This window comes from Apis laboriosa, unplaced genomic scaffold (genome assembly GCF_014066325.1).
Source record: "Apis laboriosa isolate Shangri-la unplaced genomic scaffold, ASM1406632v1 scaffold104_cov149, whole genome shotgun sequence".
Lineage (NCBI taxonomy): Eukaryota > Metazoa > Arthropoda > Insecta > Hymenoptera > Apidae > Apis > Apis laboriosa.
The window spans coordinates 2,129,197-2,149,548 of record NW_025220694.1 but is presented as its reverse complement, the minus strand read 5'-3'; the positions used below and the strand labels follow the sequence as shown (position 1 = coordinate 2,149,548).

At 37.1% G+C, this 20,352-nt stretch overlaps 1 protein-coding gene across 2 annotated transcripts in view; it reads right to left on the bottom strand.

The window, feature by feature from the left end:
- Positions 1-2,129: 2,129 nt before the first annotated feature.
- Positions 2,130-20,352, bottom strand: part of LOC122712506 (DNA N6-methyl adenine demethylase-like) — a 173,267-nt gene continuing 155,044 nt past the window's right edge. For both annotated transcript variants that reach the window (XM_043932619.1, XM_043933459.1), the window contains 8 exons: positions 14,328-14,565; positions 13,596-13,831; positions 10,102-12,928; positions 9,522-9,697; positions 8,629-8,982; positions 8,282-8,509; positions 8,046-8,200; positions 2,130-7,961 (listed from right to left, as the gene is read on the bottom strand). In XM_043932619.1, coding sequence (XP_043788554.1) covers positions 5,255-7,961; positions 8,046-8,200; positions 8,282-8,509; positions 8,629-8,982; positions 9,522-9,697; positions 10,102-12,928; positions 13,596-13,831; positions 14,328-14,565 — 6,921 coding nt within the window. In that variant the 3' untranslated portion in view covers positions 2,130-5,254. The remainder of the gene's footprint in view (positions 7,962-8,045; positions 8,201-8,281; positions 8,510-8,628; positions 8,983-9,521; positions 9,698-10,101; positions 12,929-13,595; positions 13,832-14,327; positions 14,566-20,352) is intronic.

Genomic DNA, 20,352 nt, shown 5'->3' with positions numbered 1-20,352 from the left:
TTTTTCTTTTTTTTTTTCTCTCATTCCGTCTCGTTCGTACACCACGTAATCGAATTGAATGCCACGTGATCGACGCTAAACTCCATTTTTCCCTTTAATCTCTTCTCCTTCCGAAAGAAGAAAAGTAAAAAAATTGGCAATAAACTCGTTCGCGTGCGTCACGTTCATTTTTATTCCGTTCTCGCTGCAATACGACAATCATTGAGTACATTAATGATTCTTTCTCTGTTACGCCTTAATTATTACCGCATTAATACTATTTTGGCATCGTGACGATACAATTTCTTTCTCGCATCTTATACACAAAAGAACAGCAACAATAACCAGTTCATTTTCTTTTTCCACTTCCATCTCATTTCATCGATTGCAATTATAGTTCGTCGTATGATTTTTACTTTGATAACAATTTTCTCTTCAAAAAAAAAAAAAAAATCCTGCGACGAAATCTGTCCTTCTTTTTTTTTCTTTATCTTTTCAATTTTCTTGCCTTTTTATTTTCTAAACATTCTTTGTATCCTATTCACGCACGCAACTGAGCATCATTCGGAAGTCGACGAGAGAAAAATCTTGCCTGTGCGCCTCGTACGTCCTAAGTGAATCCATGGATCGCGATCGAGGAAAGAAACGTGCGCAAATGTGAAAGGAACAGGCGCGCTATGAACGATGGTTCTTCCCCGGCTAACGATCGCTCCCGTTATTTACAAACGAAAGAAAAATTATTTTTTCATCGTTACAATATAATAATAAAATTAATAATAAAAATTAAATATAATATAAATCATTATATAGTCACTGGTTTCATTATCATCCTTAATTATTAGATGTTTAAAATTCATTTAATTTAAAATATCTATAATTCATTCGTTTACAATAATATATGAATAATTGTCTATAAGAGATCTATATAAAATCGGTAGATTACAATCGAAAGTATAAATCTTACAAAATCTTAATCTCGATTAATTTCATTAAACGATTTTTTTTTGTTCAATTACATTCACAATTTCATTGTTCGTTTTCTCTCGTTCGCATTACTTCCGATTTTATCGTATTTTTATATTTTTTACATAATTTTTAATATATATAAATATATATATATATATATATATATATATATTTATATTTTCAAATATATATAATTAATCAAACTCTAATCGTCGTATGAGCGTTCGAAAGCATTGAAGAACCATTTCCACAACGAAATTGAACGTGAACAATTTTCAACGACAAACGACGCAGATGAAGAAAAATAAGAAATTATCGTTGAAGATAATTCACATGTATCGTTGCTAAATTGTTCGCAAGAAACAAGAAGAGTGTTGCGATCGAAACGTTTGCTCGCAAGAAGAAAGAAATAGATGACGAAAAATCTTATCTTTTTTTTTTTTTATATATATAGAATATATAGAATGATCTTTTAAAATGTTTAAAAAAATAGAAACATGTTTTTGCAATTTCAGTGAGAACTTTTGTTTATCTTGCTATTTTCCTTCATAAAATGTTTAATTGACTGGTTGAGATCGATTCTCAATCTTGGTGAACCTAATCGAAAAATAGTCTCTTTTGAGATTGAACATTAATTTTTCTATTTGATATTTTTGCTTTAAAATTCATACTTTGTTTTGTAAAACTCCAGAGTCATGCGTAAAAACGGAGGAACGATTATACTTTTAGCGTAATAAAGTTCGTCATACATCGGTGAAACAGAGGATAATACCAGAACATAAAAAGGGAAAAATGAATCGATTAAGAAAAGAAGAAAATACATAAAGGACGACTAGCGTTTAAAAGACATGCAAGCTCATCATCGATGATGCTGTTTTTGCTCGTGTTAAACAATCTTTTTCTTTCTACAAAATAAGAAAAAAAAAAAAATAGAGAAAATACAAGCGAAGAAAAAAAATTTAAAGATAAAATATATAACGAAGAAAGAAAAGAGTTGATCCTCGACACTAATTCGATCGTTCGGTGTTACGAAAGAAAAATTATATATATAAAAAAAAAAAAAAAAAAAAAAAAAGAAAAAGAAAAGAAAAACGAATGAAGGATAAGTGATAAAAGAAAAGAGAAGAGCTAAAAAAGATACGATAATAAAAATACAATAGAACAACGCGTTTTGTTAAAACTTAATTAATAAATAATCGATTAAATTAGATTATATTACTAATTATTACTGTTTGCCGCTAATAATTATTATTACTACTACATTATGATAATAATGAATGATAATATATTAATGATTCTTATAATACTCCGATGGGTGAGGGTTGGACGCGTCTTTTTACCTCCCTTTTACCTCCTTCTATAGTAATCACCCTTCTGTCGATTATCATTACGATCCATCGACCTCGAACAACCACCATTTCCTCCCCTTCCTTGATCCACTTTTCGATTCTTAAATTCCAACGCGTACATATGAATCGCGAGGACCGTGCTTCCGGTCTCTCCGGTGCTCCTTTTCTCCCTGGCTAGTATGTTCGTGCATCGAAACTTCGAAAAGCAAGGAACCGTTTATTCCATGAAACAATTAAACGAATTAACACGTGATCATGATCATCGTCATTCTTATCATCGATTAAAATAATCCCACTTGACTTCGCTGTTTCTTTTAATTCTTTCAATTAGAAAGACACTTTCTCTTTCACACCTCTGCCTCCTTCTTTCGCTCGTCCATTAACCCGACTCTATGATTCTATCTCTGATTTTCATATCAATTTATCGATTGAACTATGAACGGTCGATAAAAGAGATAAAAAACAACACGATCGAAAGAAAAATAGTGGGAAGTGGCGATTAACGTTTCGAGGTAGTTATATATGTATCTATGTGTGAAAAAGTAGGATTAATTCGCACGACATGTGTAATTAATACGGATTACTTTTTTTTTTTCCTTTTTTTTCTTCTTTTTTATCTTTTTTTGGCTCTCTGACTCGCCCTCGAACACTGGCACTTATTACAATATCGAACCTTATCGGCTACTGCGAACTACCGCGAAACTTTTTGAATCTTTGTGAGCGTGTCTTTTTCTCGCTCGAGAAAATCATCTCTCGAGAGGCTCGTATATCTAGGATCCTTGGGATCCAAGATGATTTAATAATGGATTGAAAATTGCGATCATAGACTCTAAAGGCCTTAGAAAAATGAATATTAATAATAATAATAATAATAAAAAAAAAAAGAGAAATAGTTGGAAGAACGTAGCTAACCGAAGAAGACGGCACCACGACGATTGACGCGTTTCCTTCCCGTTGACAGTTCGATATTCTAATTAAAAAAATTATTTCACGAGCTCTCATGTATATGATGTATATATTTGTGTATGTTTGTACTGATACCGATCCGAGAATTCATATTAAATAATATTATATAGCAATCCATATCGTGTGTGTGTGTGTGTGTGTTTGTGTGTGTGTGTGCCTCTCCGTTGGATCGTTGTTACTCGAATCTTTTTAACGTGGTGATACGTGATTAAAGGATAAAGCTATGGATGCAAGCACGTGCAAGTGAATTACGAAATAAATACGATGATTAACAAGCACAATGTACAGATAGGCGAAGAGAACGAAAAAAAACTATAGATAATAGTGTATCTATTATGAGAGAAAGAGGAAAAAATAAGTGCGAGAGAGAGAGAGAGAGAGAGAGAGAGAGAGAGAGAGAGAGAGAGAGAGAGAGAGAAGATAAAAGAAAAGGATTAAACATTGATATTTACCGTTTAATTAATTAGCTTAAAAACTTGAGATCATTTTTCATGTCTGTATATGTTATTATACTGGTGTATATGTGTAATGTGTCTAAGTGCGAGCTCCACTTTCCTATTTGGAGCATGATATTGTGCAAATGATTTTACAAAGGATCGATTTGAAATTATATGTATATCTATATCATCGTTCGATGTTTTGGATAGATTGGATGATTGAATAAAATCCTACGATGGCGCCGATTAATCGATTTTGTTCCAGCGTGATGTATGTGTCCGTGATGTATGAGCATGTGTATATATATGACGATGATGATACAACAACAACAACAACAACAACGGGATACAAAAGTGTGGTACAAAAGGAGAACGTGCAGAAAAATAAACGACAGATAGATTGTTCGATGCGAAAGTGATCTAGTTTTGTATAAAAAAAAAAAAGGATCGTAATAGGCACGCACGTATTGTTATCATACATGTTTGCCATTTTGCATATGCCATGTGTTAAAAAAAAATCATTTATCATGCTTAGGTATGGACTAGTTAAATATGATTACAATTGTCTACTAAAATACGAGTTAGTTAAAAAAAAAAAAAAAAAAAAATGTACAATACGTTTCATTTCATTCTTTCTTAATCTTTTATTATTTGTTTATATTTGTTTTTTCTCCTTTTGTCTTTTTTTTTCATACTTTTACTCTCCATTCATTCCATCCTAAATCGTATAACGTATCAAAGTTTGTTTTGTTTCTCGGCTATTAAACGAACATGATCGATCGCTATCGGTTTTACGTGTGCTGTATTCTTAATCCAATTACCTCGATTGCGATCAGTGTTTCTCTAAACGCATGACACATCTCTTTCAATTAGTCGCTTCTCGTAACTCTTTTTTCATCTTTAACTTTGAACAATCGGTACTATACAGCGCCATATCTGCCGATCTTACGCTCTTTTTGTGTTCGCTCACAACGATTCTATCATGATTCGCATAAAAGATCGATATAAAAAGGGAAGCCCCGATTAGAATTGAATCCTGTGATGAAACGTCTGTGTTGCGAACCCTTCATCGTTTATTATGTTATTCTTTCTCTTGCTCCTCCTTCCCTCCCGTCTAATACGTTTATTATATTCTCCGAAAAAACGTGAAATAGAAAAATGGCAGTGCAAACGTGTTGTTTTCTTCTTATTCTTTTTCTTCTTGTTTTTTTTTTTTTTTTTTTTTCAGTAACAAGTATAACATATTTAGGACAATGACGATATAATAATTACGATAGAAATTTCCTCGTAATAACGGTTTGTCATTTTCCTTATTTGTTCCCTTTATAAAATGTTAACTACCTGTTGCTTGTATGTTTTCCTTGTTCCCGTGATTCGATTCAGCTTCTTCACGTTGACGTTGCACGACACGTCACGCAAACGGTGTCGCTAGGCTAAGCGATGCGCGCGCCATCTGAATCCCATTGTTTCACTCGATCAGCCCGACGAGATTGCTCGATCGATTCTTGGCACGGTTCTTGGTCATCGATGGCTGGAACCGTACCTACTGACGATCACTCATCCAATGGCACCTCCCTCCTGATATGGGCCAGTTATCATGCATGGATGCATGGGAAAAAGTGTGGTCCAAGTCATTGTCGTATAAGTGGGCGATCTCATCATGAACTGAGAGCTAGGAACACTAGGTATGTACGGGAGCGGAGTGGATTTCTCGCTGATCGTCGCGCTTGCTGGACTGGTTGGAGTCGATGGGGTGGACAGTGGTTGCGAATTAGTCGATGAATTCGTGGTGGTAGCGGTATTGGTGGTGGTAACGCCCAACTTGCGAAGTCGCATTTTCTCTTCCCATTCGTCCCAACCGTGTCTCGCCCGATTCAGATTACGATGTTGATAGAAGACCAGACTGATTCTGGTTGGATTGAGACGATTAGGCTTTTTGAGAGCTGTGGTGGCGTGCATTTCGTGTTTCGCGCATTCGAACAACACGCTACCATGGCTCAACGCGATGGCAACTCCACCCATCTGCGAATCCTTGAAGCACTCTTCGTTGTCGGAATAATCGGCCACTTCTCCGAGTGGTTCCGCCTTTGGCGGAGGTTCTGGTAACACCGGGAAATAAGATGGTGGTCCGTAAATATCCCATCGAGGAGTGTCCCACCTTGCCCAGCCAGGATTCAGACTTTGATACGGAGGCACCCCTTGATAGGGATATTGGGGCGAAGGGAAGCAGGTTTCTCTCTTTGGCTGTTGATACAATTGAGGTGGATATTCTGATGTTTGGGGATGGGGATAAGGTTGATGGTAATTGTAGCCCTCCCAAGAGTTGGAATAAGGTTTGTCGAAGACAGGATACGTTGGATATAGTCCATATTGGGGAAAGGAAGCGTGAGGATGTCCCAAGCCTGGCATTCCGTGGAAGTCTTGAACCTGCTTCATCTCCTCGGCCCATGGGAAGCAATTCGAGTTTGGATTCGCCATGTTTTGCCTAGGATCGTGGAAATTCTCTCTTGTCTTGTCCTCCGTCCACTCTGACCTTCGTATCTGGTTATTCTGATGCATCGTTCCGTTATTTTGTATTGCATTGTTGCTCGGACTGTCCGCGTAGACACCGTTTCGTATCGGCTCCTGAGGCTTGAGAAACGTTCTATTGGAAGAATTTTGATATGTACTGTCCGTGTTTGGATTCTGGCCTGCGGCTGTCCTTGATGGTGGCCTACCCTTTGGCACTCTAAATGGAGAGGGATCAGAGGGTGTTTCCCAACAAGGTGGTTTCGATTGATCCGGATGTGGTACTCTGTCGTTCCAATTGAATGTTTTTTGATGATCTATGGATTGTTGGTGATTCCTTTCGGAATTGATTTGATCGTTGTAGACTTGTTGTTGATCGTAGGGTTTGTTTTGATCAGGATACCAGGAACCAAGCATGTTCCAACCACCCACTTGATCGGAAGGTGCTGGTGACATCTGATTTATCCCTGGTGTCTTCTGTTCGTGATTCTTATACATACGATATTTTCTTTGATCTATCGAACTTAAATTTTGAGTACCGTTTGGTGGATTACTCGAAGGAAGATGAGACGAGGTGTGTAGTAACAAATCCGAATTCGTCGTACCGAATTCCTTATGACTAGTATTGCTCATGCAAGAGGATACCGATAAGCCGGAAAACATGTCCATATTTGTCTCATGGTGTCCCTGGTACGGAAGATTTCTACTCGATTGTACATGGTGAGAGGGATGATAATGGCCTTGTATTCTGTTCATGAACGGTTGCTCGATTTGTGATTTCTGAACCTCTAAGTAGTTCTGCGTAGTGGGGTACTTTTGTTGACTAGAATCCTGTGCAGGTTTGGAATATGATAATTTCGATTGATCGCAGCTTCCTCCAACGTTTCGTACATTATTTATATTGTGCAATTGATGATGATTACTTCGATTGAGTGCGCTCCTTTGGTCTAAATGAGTTGGAAAATTTATACAATTTGTTTTTGGAGATGCGCTACTCTGTCTGCTGTCGTACATATTCGGATAACTTCTGGAAGTGGGAAGCGGATGACTGTAACCTGTGTCTGGATACCCAGAACTTCTTGGCGAGGCGTTTTTCTGATCCTGAAGGGTAGGTGGACATCCTCTAGGAGACATCGAATAACCGATATCTCCTGGTGTTCCCGTATGAGTGCTCCTTGGTGAAATTGGATGAGCTCTTGGTGAGTGTGAATAATAATTTCTTGGCGAGTCCATTGTGGAATTGGGCAAATTTCGCGATCCTGGTCGATGCTCATCTTGAGAAACGGTACTTCTAGGCCTGATGTCGTCCAAGCTCGTGCTATCTGGATCAACTTTTGCATCCCTGTCGAGACCACCAAACGAATACTCTCTCCACGGATTCAACCAATTATTTTTTCGCTGATCGAGCCAACCGTTTCTACTCCATTGCTGTTCGTTTTGATAACCCCATCCTTGAGGATACATGGACACTGGGCTATCTAAAACGGTGGAGGACACTTGGGAGCTTTGTAATTGGGCGTCCATTCCTTCGAACATGGACGCCATTTCCAAGGACAGTTGGGTGTCCCTCATTTGCGGTCTGATTAACTCTTGGTGTCCTGGTATTTGGCGTCCTGACTCTGTTATCTTTTCATTAACATTTTTGGAACTGTCCTTCTTGCTGCTAATAGTATCCGGTTCGTCTTCCTTCCTTTTCTTACCGTGCCTTCGACAGGGTTGCAATGGAACCGATCGAACTCTCACTTCGCAGGGATATCTGTGAAACGTATGACGTATATATATATATTATTGCAGCTCATAAAGTGGAATTACTACGGATAAAAAAAAAAAAATCTTTTACTTTGTCAAAACTTCTACAGCTCCGGCGCGAACCTTCTCATCCTGTCCCTCCTTTGACCCATACTCATCCGTAGTATCCATGATATAAAGAGGAAGTACGTGTAATTGTTCGTCTTCAGGTTTCGACAAGGTTCGATGTTTTGTCATGGTGACTACCTACGAGACGCATAGAGATAGTACTTTATCTCTCTATTATTGATTGAAAGTAATAGTCAAGACTTTATAAGTATAACTTACCACGGTGCATCCGTTGTTCATGTTGTGAAGATCGCGATGAGAATGCGCACAAAAATCTATACACGCTGTAACACCGGAAAATGGTCGGCCGGGCTTAAATCCTAAACGACATTCGCTCGCTTCCCGCTCGAATTGTGTTTGATTGTTGAACGCTTCTGGTGCAAGGCTTAGGTACAAGGGTGATAAAAGTGTTGCTAGGACGTGCATTCTTTCTTCTACTTCTTGCTCCTAAAGGTGGAAAAAGGAACAACTTAAGATTAACGGAATAGAAAATGAATATAGGGGGTGAAATAAGAAAAATAACAAAATAACAGAAAATAAAGTTAATTAAACGAAGATTATCTCACCTCTGATCTTACTGACAATCGAAATTTTCGGACGGTTTTGCTTCTGGCGTATTTGCAACCATTATAATACATGGACCAGGAACATCCAAAGGAAAAGCTTGCACCGCAAGTTTCGGGATCGAGACCCTGGCAGGCGCAGGTTCTCGGCTCGTTCGTTCCACATCGTCTGGTCGTGGGAAGACCAAATCGATTCAGCTTGTGACTCAATAAGGAATATATCCGATCGGCCTCGTGCGTGGGCACACCTTCCCAAGCGACCATGGCAACGACGATCCAGGCTGTTGGACATTTGTGTCCTTGCCGGTGTTTCACTATGGTCAGGATCTTCTCTTCCAGACCAGATCGTCGAAGTATCTAGCGAATCACTGATATTACAATCCCATCACCAAAGCAGTACAGAGATATCTTAACGGACGATTCAAAGCGATCGACTGCAACGTTTGGATAAAATAGAATTTAAAAAAAATATATATATATATATAATGATTCGCTTTGATTTTAATCTAAGAAAAGAATAATAAGAATAAGATACATATAAATGGTTCATGAAAATATTCGAACATAATTTTATAATGAAATTTAGCTAATTCGAAAATTCTGATGTTATTGAAAACTTGTTATTAATATTTTTTCAATTTTATCTTTCTTTACAACAGCTTGACAGAGAATTAAATTCATTTTTATTAGACTATTGGAAAATTATATTTAAAAAAACGAAAAATTCATTGAAACTCTGATTTCATCTCTTTAAAATCTAGGTAAGAAAGAAAGTTGTTCCATGTACAATTCATCTCTGTGCAAACACGAAATTGTTCATCAACATTTTCAATCAAAAGATAAAAAAAATATTCGAATATTTTCTTGAATCATTAGAGATATTGTAACATGCTTACCCACTTAGCCATCGGACATCCCTGAGTAGTTTTGCCCTCCTTTCCGGTGTAGATGACCTTTTCGAATCTAATGGCGTTTCCCTTAAGGCCGGTTCTTCTTTCAAGATCGTTCCGTAGGTCAGGCAGGCTTGCAGCCGCCCCGAGATGAGTGTAGTACGAACCGGGCTCTGGCGGACCTTGTGGTTGAACCTCATTTTACTTACGAAACTGGACGTTTCAACGGAAAGGAAGCAACAGAAGCGGAAACATTTATGCCACGTATGTAGTAGGTATGCCCCCTGGGAAAGGGGGGTAAGTTAGGTACGTGCATTCTTCTTTGGGTCACTGAATCAAGGCTTGGTGTATTTTTGTTGGCCGATAATATTAGTGGTACTAGTAGTAGTAGTAGTAGTAGTAGTAGTAGTAGTAGTAATAGTAGTAGTAGTAGTAGTAGTAGTAGTAATAGTAATAATAGTAGTAGTAGTATAATTTATTTTTCTTTAAGAGAATTATTCTTTACTTTTCGTGTGAACCCGTGACAATCGTGGTTAGTGTGTTCTCTCGATGTTAGTGTCGTGCTGAATACACAATAGCAACTCACATTTGTCGGCTGGAAAGCAGTTGCAGTCCGGCACTTCGCTCCTCACATTGTTCTTCAGTTTCTCCAAATGATCTTGCAATTTTGTTGTCGATGGAGCACCACCGTTACGGGGGCTCTGTGGACCTTCGTTCTTTACGTCGGACTTGTCTGCCGCGTCGGCCAATATCTCGTCCCTTGTTTGCAAGCCCTGGCAACAACCCTCCCGCAAGTGTTCGGGGGTCGGTTGCTCGGTACCGCCTCTTCGACAACACCATGAACCAACACCCGGCGACACTTTGGCGGGCCCGCCATCCCCTCGAAACTTGTAATTATTGCCTTCCTGCGATTTTTGATCCGGCTCGCTTTTGATCGTCTTCGAAGGGCAATCATCGTTCCTCGACGTAGCTGTTGAGGATGGGACGCAGTCAGAACTGGAGCACCCGTACTCCCCGACGTTCTCTTGCTTAATACTCTGAGAGGAGTCGCAATTGGTATTGTTCTCCAGCTCGGTAGACGCTACTTTTTCGCTACTCTCTGGATAATTAATGGTATCGTTCTCGTTCATCAATGCGACTCGAGGCGTTTCTGGAAAAGTAACATCGTTCTCCGTCTCGTTCTTCTCGATGTTCGCGCTGTTGCTACACGGTTCGAACGTTCTTTCGTGAATCTGCTGATCTATGCATAATCTTCTCTGAAATGATTTATCATCGGTGCACTGATTGTCGTGGCTCCTATTTTCTTCCTTCCATAATTGTCGATGCTCGTGTTCCTGTTGCGATTGTTGATGATAGAGTGATGATTGTTGTTGTTGTTGCTGTTGTTGATGCTGCTGCTGCTGCTGCTCGTGTTGCTGATGTTTCTCCAGCACGGTTTTGTCTTCTGAACCAAATTTCATAAAACTCTCTATAACCGTCATCCCGTTGTCCGGTAACACGGTACCGTTGCTCAACGCGTTGTTACCTCCCCCTGACCATTCCCATAAGCCACCACCGTCGGGCAAACTATCGACCCGAGGGTGGTGGCTATGCAATAAAAAATTACCGGTCAGAGATTCGTTGGATTGCGCCATTGAGATCATGTTCGACTGATTCAAATACTGATCCGTCTGTTTCTCTTGCAGTTTGTCCGTACTATCACTATGCGTGTCTCGTATCCGATCTTCCGTGTGATACTCGCCGTTAGACCCACTATTGCTGTTCACGTGCTGAGACTGCATTTGATGATGCATGCCGTGGTGTTGCTGTTGTTCTTGATGGCCTATTTGATGTTGAGACTGCTGTTGCGATTGCTGCTGCTGTTGAAGCTGTTGATGCTGATGCTGCAACTGTTGCTGCTGTTGCTGTTGCTGTTGCTGCTGCTGTTGTTGCTTGTTCAGGATCATGGATTTCAGTCGGCTATTCAAATTCACGCGATTCGATTGAGCAAATACGTTACTCTCCTGAGCATCTTGATTATCCGAGAACCCGTTCGGTTTCCCGGTGTCCGTCGCTTGTTGCTGCCAAAGCACTCTTTCTCCGGAATTCTGCATATCCTGTTTCGTGGTTTGTTGGCCCCAAGTAGGTTGATTCTCGATCACCGAGTTCGGCGACCAGGATATCTGATTCTCCATTTTGCTCTCTTGCGTCGGTGGTTGAGGTTGCCACGAGCCCGGTTGATGGCCAGGCGTTCTCCTCGGACTAGGCTGTGAATCTGGCCATTGTTGTTGGGGTTGCTGACTACTATCGCTCTTTATACTATTCGGGGACCAATTCGGTTGACTAGTTGGCGTGTCTGGCCAGGACATCTGATTAGACGGAGTAAGTCTGGGATTCTTCTCGAGCTTCGTCTGTTGCGACCACTGTTGTTGCTGTTGTTGCTGCTGCTGCTGCTGTTGCTGCTGTTGGGACTGCACTGCGGGCTGCGACATTTGCTGGCCAGACGGTGTCAGCCTTGGATTCTGTTGGCTCGAGTTTTGTTGCATCTCTGGGCTGCTTTGCTGCCAATTGTGTTGACCGGAGGGCGTCATCCGGGCGTTTTGGTGAGACGGATTCTGCTGATGGTCCGACAACTTGGGCGAATGCTGTAGCCAGCCTTGGTGCTGGTGCTGTTGTTGTTGACTAGATGGTGTCAATCTTGGATTCTGCGCGTCCCTCAGCTTTGGACTCTGTCGCGACCAATTTCCCTGAGTTTGTTGCTGCTGACTATTGTCCGTATTGTCTGTCCACGATTGTGGAGTATGCGGGGTTTCTTTCACGCTACCATTTTCCCAGCTCATATGACTGGCTGGCCGAGGTAGCTCTTGCTGTCCCTGCATCTGCATACTTTGCTGTGACTCTTGCCCCTTCATGCTGTTAGCCTGCATACTCGGTTGTTGTTGTTGTTGTTGTTGTTGCTGCTGTTGCTGCTGCTGCGAAGGGGGTTTCTGTTGTTGCTGATGCTGTTGCAACGTTCCATCCGACCAGTTCATATTGCTGTTCATCTTCGTACTGGTGTCGGACCATAAATGACGTTGGCCGTCAGGTACCGAATGCTGCCGTTGCAAGTGCTGTTGCTGATGTTGTTGCTGGGCAACTTGTTGCGGCTGCCACTGGTTTTGTACTTGTTGCTGACCCATTTCCACGTAGCCTGGATATCCGTTAGAGTTGTGTAAACTCTGTGGGCCCGGTTGAAGTGGATACCCAGGCATCTCGTTTCCCGACACGTTACTGGCCGTGATCGTCGCGAATCCCTTCACCTGCGTATCTGTCGGCGGTTGTTGCGGTTGCGACTGTGGTTGCTGGGAGGCCTGCTGTTGTTGCTGGTTGTCCATGTGTACGGAACTGCTACGACTCGTGGGAGTGGTTGAAGGCGGCGGTGCCATCGTCACGTCCTGGAAAAACGCATCATTCCATCTATAACTTAAAAATCGTGGAAGATGTAAATTATTATTGATTATTGGAATATTTTAAGCTTTGAAATATTTTAAATCATAAAAATAAATCAATCTACTATTTATTTAGTGTATTTCATTGACAAATATTTCTTATATTTTTTTGATAAAAATTGTGTGTTAAAAATTTATAGATATATATAGGTATGTATAATATTAAAATAATATTAATTAATATTAATAATAATTTAATAATATTAATAATATTAATATTAATTATAATATTAAAAATTTATTATATTACTGACATATATCTTCACTCATTTATTTTAATATAGCAAATATTTTTTTCGAGAAAATTATCTTACATCTAAGCGCTACAATTACTTAATCTACATCGATTTTTAAGTTGCAATAAAAGTCGAATAGATCTGTGATGAGATAAAGTGTCTTTATAAAAAGAAATTTATTATAAAGAGTGATCTTACAAAAGTGATTTAATGAAAATACATAATTAATATTTCATTTATTCAACATATAGTATATACATTTTTCTATCTTCCTTGACTTTTGGTATTATCTGAAATTCAATATACCGTCGGTCGTATTAGGGAAGGTAGGCGAACGAAAACACTTTTAATTAAAAGCGATTCATTTCGAATTGTACCTGTTGTTGGTAACCATTGACGTAATCCTGCCTTTCATAACCAACTGATTGGGTTGCAGTAGCAGCAGGATCCATGAATTGACCGTTTAGTGGCCTCTGAGTTGTCGATGGTACGGTTTGCGGGGCGACTGGTGGTAAGGGCGAGGGTTGCCCCGTGATTGTGTATTGTCCCGTCGCCCCGGCACGTTGAAATGCCGACTGATCCGTAGTAATGAAAGTCTGTTGTTGATATGCGACTGTAATCAGAAAATTTGCGTGCTGATTCCGCAGAAATGGATGGTTAATCCGCGGGACAAAGGGCGGTTGCGCATCTCGCATTCCACGATCGTTTCATTTTCGCGAGAAATTCTGAATCGTCCGTTTTTTTTCTTTTTCTTTCTTTTTTTTTCTTTCTCTTCTTTTCACACACACACACACACACACACACACACATGCGGTTGAGACAGATATTATTTTCATCGAGGTATCTTTCTTTGAAATTTTAAAATTAGCATCGAGAGTAGGGAATATCTTACGTCCTATGACGTATATATTTTATAATAATCGCGAAATATAAATATCCTATCGATCGATATATTAAAAAAAAAAAAAATAGGTTGGCAATTAGTCGAATAAATATATATCTTCCGTTTTTAATGAAATACGTGAGAGTGAAAGAATGATTGGGGGAAAGGACGAATATCGAGCGAGGAGATTCGTGAATTTGTCGAAATCCAATCGTTCTTCAATTACCTGGTTGTGGATGGTATGGCGCGGCGGCGGAATATTGGGTATGATACCTCAGCTCTTCGAGCTGATTCGGAGCCGGAATTTGTTGAATGAACTGCTGAGGTGGCCATGGAGCTGCTGACGTTTCAACCGCAACTGCCCCCACGGGAGCAACTCCCTGGTGCCAAACAGTATTCCCAAAGCCAGCTGCTGGTCGGAAGCCGGCGCCAGAATCACCGTAGAATGGCATCACTCCGGGTGACTGTAACAACACGAAACGTAACTTTAGTTTCACCTTGGATCGGCCTCTTCACATACATTTTTAATATCTTACATGATTTATATTTTATAAATTTTCCGGAAAGAAAATATACACTTATAGAAGGATATTGAATAAAAATTTGAGATATCTTTGGAAACGTATACACTATTTGGAATTATTTTGTAATATTTTTTAATATTATTTTTACATTTATATAAATAAAATATTTCAATTATAAATATATATATATATCGACGAGGATTACATTATGACTCGTGATTCATTCCTCTAGGAATATTATTATGATTCATATTTTTTTTTTTACAGAGTTTGATTTAAAAGGTGTAAAAAAAAAAATGTGAAATAAATTGTGTCTTGATCATTTATATACATATATATATTTATGCAGATAAAAATAAAAATTTACATTTATAATAATTCTATTTTCTTTATCCTGAATATTTCTAATGGACGATGATTCTTATAAAAATTCCTTATATACACATTGTTGAAATCAATATTAATTATAGCATTAAATATATATAATATAAAAATAAAAAGAATAATTCGTAAAAAATGAAAATCATTTTTTTTTTTTTTTTACTTAATATTATAGAACTACGAAACTGGCGAATTGATTGATTTCAATTTTTTTTTATTTGCAATTATCTATTAAAAATTATCTATTAAAAACTCTTACAAATTTAATATATTGATTTTTTTCAGAAATATAATTGTAATTTTCATAATTCTACTTTGGTATACATATATCTATGATAATTCAACATTCTCGATAAAAACGAAAAAAAAAAAAAAAAGAGAAAAATAGAAAATTTATTATGTAAGTTAAAAAGAATTACAAAAGCCAGAGGGGTTGATATCCACTGTTGGCCACATAGTGGAAGAATAACCATTCATCCAACGATGGTTCCTTAACTATTCGCAATGCAGTGATTCTCAACTATTTCTCAACAAGCAACTATCACTAGAGATTACACACGATTCTGATGAACTATTCAACGCTCACCACGAAAGTAAATGCAATTTGTACACGTTCCACGACCCAATTAAATAAAGATCTCGAGGCAAAGCGATAATAAAGCCATTAATCATCCGTTGTGAGGTGGTTGTTCGCGTGGTCCGCGGCCACCATCGCGGTCTACCATTATTTCCTGCATGCCTTCGCGCGGTCTCCTGGTCAAAAGTCGCTTCTCGACCTCCCGCTGCTCGTAAAGCTATCAATCTCGCGAACAAAGAGAGCCATCTAGTCGCGTGACTCGACTCCAACCCCTTTCCGTTTCGACGTGTTTCCGCGTGTCCGTTGGATGCGCTACGTGGGGAGATCAACGTGGAAACGAAATCAAACCTCGTGGAACGCGGGGAATTTCGGGGGGAATTTGTCGATTGTTGAACCGGATCGAGAAAATGCGATGCTTTCTATGGCTATGATAAACGATCGTGGACAGCCTTCTTCCTCCTCCGTGTGCATACGGGCATTTCATGGTGGAAGATTTGTGAGAGAGTACAATGGAAACGCGTACATATATACGAGCAACTATACCTGCACGATGTAAGTACTTTCGTTTATTTTCGTTCGTGTCCAGTCAGCAATGGCTTCGAGAAGCTTTCAGTGAAACACGTTTATTTTAATTTTTTAACCGATGTTGCAATTTCCAGTATAAGTGTATCTTATATAATCTGTTTAAATCGAATAATATTCAAATGTGGAATATTGGAGATATGAAAAATGTTGGACGACATTTCGAAAGAGAATGTATAATGTATTGTAAGTTTTTCATAAGACATTTGGAAAATATTTTGGATTTTATATAAAAATTTCATTATACGATAAAAATATCATTAAATTCTTTTACATAGAGAATAAATTGCATCGACTATTAAAATATGTATAATAGTTCTAAGAAAACGAAGTTGACCTTCATATGTTTTTCACATATCCAATTAAGAAAAACTTACATCACACATCATCGCGCTAACTTTTGTCTGAAACATTTCAATCGATAAATGAGATATTCGAGATTATATCGATTTAGATGAATCATTTCGTATCAATCATTGTCAGAAATTGAACTCTAACGAAATCTCTATTATCTCGATCCATCTCAAGAGTTGAATTCTCTTGTTTCCCGATATTGACCATCGAAGTTACTCAAATCTCTCCCGAGTTTTTCAAGTTTTTGATTTAAAATTTGCTCAGCCTTTAATCTTGCTCGAGTTCCGTGTTGCGGCCATCGCTACAGTCTTTTACCCAGAGAGGGAGGCAGAGAGAGAGAGAGAGAGAGAGAGAGAGAGATTTAGCGATCGTGTGTGCGGTTCGCAAGCGAGATGGTCTCACCAAGCGAAGAAATAGATGGACGAGGACGGGAAAAGTTGATTGGAAGGGAACGAGGAACTCGAGGAGGAAAAGAGAGAATGCCGATTGAACGAGAGAAGAGCATCGGCGCAAATAGATTGTGGAAAAAAGACAGAGAAGGTACTAAAAAGGAGGAGAGAAAAGAACTGGCAAACTCGCAACCGGACTATAAAACTTCGTACAAAACGAAGGCAAACGAACGATCAGCTTACTCGTCCGTACACCACCGACGAGCTTTGTCATTCTATTTCACTTTCTCCCTCTCGTTTCCCGCCGATCGATTTTGCAAAGAGCCGTGCAGCGTGCTCGCAGAACACGCTCGTTTAAATAAAAGATGTCTCCTCGCAGAGTTCGGGAATTTCTTACCGACCGAGGTTCTTTACTCTTCTTTTCTTTTTTTTTTATTATTGTTTTCATTTTTCTCTTTCTCTTTCTCTCTCTCTCTCCCTCTCTCTCTCTCTCTCTCTCTCTCTCTCTTTCTCTCTCTCTCTTTCTTTCTTCCTTTCTTTTCCTTTCCCTTTTTCTTTTTCCCTTCCTCGTTTCTATTCGGTTCCCTTGTTCAACGTTACCCGGCCGGTTATCACCGTGCAAATGAAATATTCAACGTGACCATTCGCACAGCTGGAGAATTTCTCTTTTCTGTTCTTGACTGTGGTGTATAAAGGCTGTTCCAAGGTATTTCGTATGGGATTTGAAGCGTGGGTTTAAGTTCGTGGAAAGGAAGATGAAATTGTTAACAAATATAACGTGTACGTGTAAACGTATTGGACGAAGAAATTTAAAGCTTTAATTAGCATATGTACGTACGTATACGCGAGGGTTAATGAAAAATACACGGTAAGAGAATTTTTTAAAAAATATTTTTTAAGATGTGAAAGTACACGCAATATCATTTAGTTTTTTGTTCGGTTTTAAAAATTACGCCATCATTCGATCTCAATCTTGTGTTGACTTGCACATTCGAGTTTGATTTTATCTCTTGTGATTTTTTTTCTCTTAGGTTATGTAAAAATTGAAATTGAAATAAATATTGAAAAGTTAAATATAGTTAAATATTAATTTAAAATTTAAATATTAATAAAATTAAATATTAAATATAGTAAATATAGTTAAAAGTAAAAGATTTTCATTGATATCGTTAGAAATAATTAACTGATAGTGGTATGATACTTTACATACTTTCATTACATACTTTCATTATATACTTTCATACTTTAAGATAATGCGTTTTTCATTAAAAATTGAAAGATTTTTTTTTACCATAAATATATCGTATTTTCATGAAATTATCATTAATTTTTAAAATGAAAATTTGTATATTCGTTTTGCTGTGGATCAAGTGCAAAATTAAATTGCTTAATAAATAAGTATCAATCGATATTTTTATATATTATAACTTTTAAAATTAATTCTAAAATTTATTTTCCAAAAATGTTCCACGAATTTATAGAATCTCGTGACGACTTGAAATGAATCATTCATAAATAATGAAAAAAATTTATAGTGTAGAAACGAATATATTTTTTTTGCAAATGAATATTTAAAAATCAAATTTGTTTTTTTAATTTGAATCATCTATTTTTTAACAAATTAATCAATTACTATTTCTTATAAGAAACTATATTATTAGAAGCCATATTATTATAGCAAAAAATGTTATTTAAATTATTTAACTTGAATTCTGTAAAACTTATTATAAAAAAAAAAAAAAAAAAAAGAAACACGGAAAACACGGATATTTTTCATGCTTTTCTCTTTCATAAAACGAATAATTTAGAGACTCATCCCGTATTAATATCCCGTACGTGTGAATATGGTTCAAGAAATATTTTTATCGCGCGTTAAACTGTTGGAAATATTCACGTTAAGAGAATTTGTTCCAGTCAGTTGAACGATTGAAATAAAAATGGCATCGCGTGCCACGGTGTCGCCTCGTGTGCATTTCATGTTTATCCGCCACTGCACGCCCGTTACGAATCGTTTTGCGGGTTATTACCCTTGTTAAGCGGCACAGTTCAATTAACTGAGTTACGACGATAATCCTATTGTCGGTAACCAAGGAAGTGAAATATCCTCGGGATATTCGACTACGGAATCGAGCTTTTCTTGACACTGAAATTAAATCGAACCAGATGGTTGGTCTCTAGAAGAATGAATCCTAAAAAAAAAAGATATTTTGGAAATTTGGAAATGATCAATCTGTTAAATATATTTTTATCAGAGTGATGATATTAGTTGCAATATTTTTTTTTTTTTTTTTGGTTATATAAGACAAAAAGAAGAATAATTTTGAAAAGATAATAATCTATATAAATCTAGTTTTTCAATTTTTAATAAAACTTTGAGTACAGAGAGATTGCAAGAAAATAGAATATAGAAAGTGTGAGAGATGATTTTCAGAAATTAAAACAAAAGTTGATATACAGAGATATATTTTTCAAGTTAAAAAGAATTTATTTTGGGCTAGATAAAATTAGATGGCGGTGAAATAAGATGCCTCAACGTCCTTATTTCGTCTCGTTTCATTCGTATTTTATATTAAGGAAATTTTTATTACTCAATATCGTTAAAAAAGAGATAATAAAATACATTTTTTGAAAATATAAAAAAAACTATATATTAAAATAATTAAACATTTATTAATACAATAATTTTTAATTCCTTAAAAAAAAATGTTTTCTCGATTACTCATTCTATTTTCAAAAATTGTAGATAATTAAATTATGTATAAAAAATTTTAAGATTTTTTACTTTATTCTTTTTTACATTTTAAATATATTTTTAAATTTAAAATAAAAGATGCTAATCGTTTCAAATTTAGTATTTCTGAAGGAAATATAAATTTTATTTACTTTTTAATCATTATAATTTGCAAAAATTTTATATTTCAATTGAATATTTTAATTAAGTAAGATATTTGATATATTATTCTATTTGAATTGAATAAGATAATAACATTGTATTTTTTGGTTAATTCTTATATCCCTCCATAAACTTAAAATAAGTAGTATATAACTTCAACTTTATCTTTTTTTAAATATATAATTTCATAATTAATTCACATATTAATTCATCTCACAATATATAAATTAAATATATACGAGTAATAAAACGATCGAGTAATAAATCTTTATCTTTATTACGTTTCATCTTATTCCACCTAGGATAAAATGAAATTTATAATCCGAAAAATATATTCAAAAATAGAGATATATTTAATACAACATTTTTCCCATATGAATTTTTATCCTCGTGAAATTTCGTTTCATTTATTAATCGCCATGATCGTCCTTTAAATTCCCTCATTCTTATCTCATTCGAACACACGTCTTCGAAAACACACGTACGAACGCGCTACTTCGAAAAAAGAAAACAGAGACGTAATCGTGAAATGTCAAAGGGAAGCGCGGGGG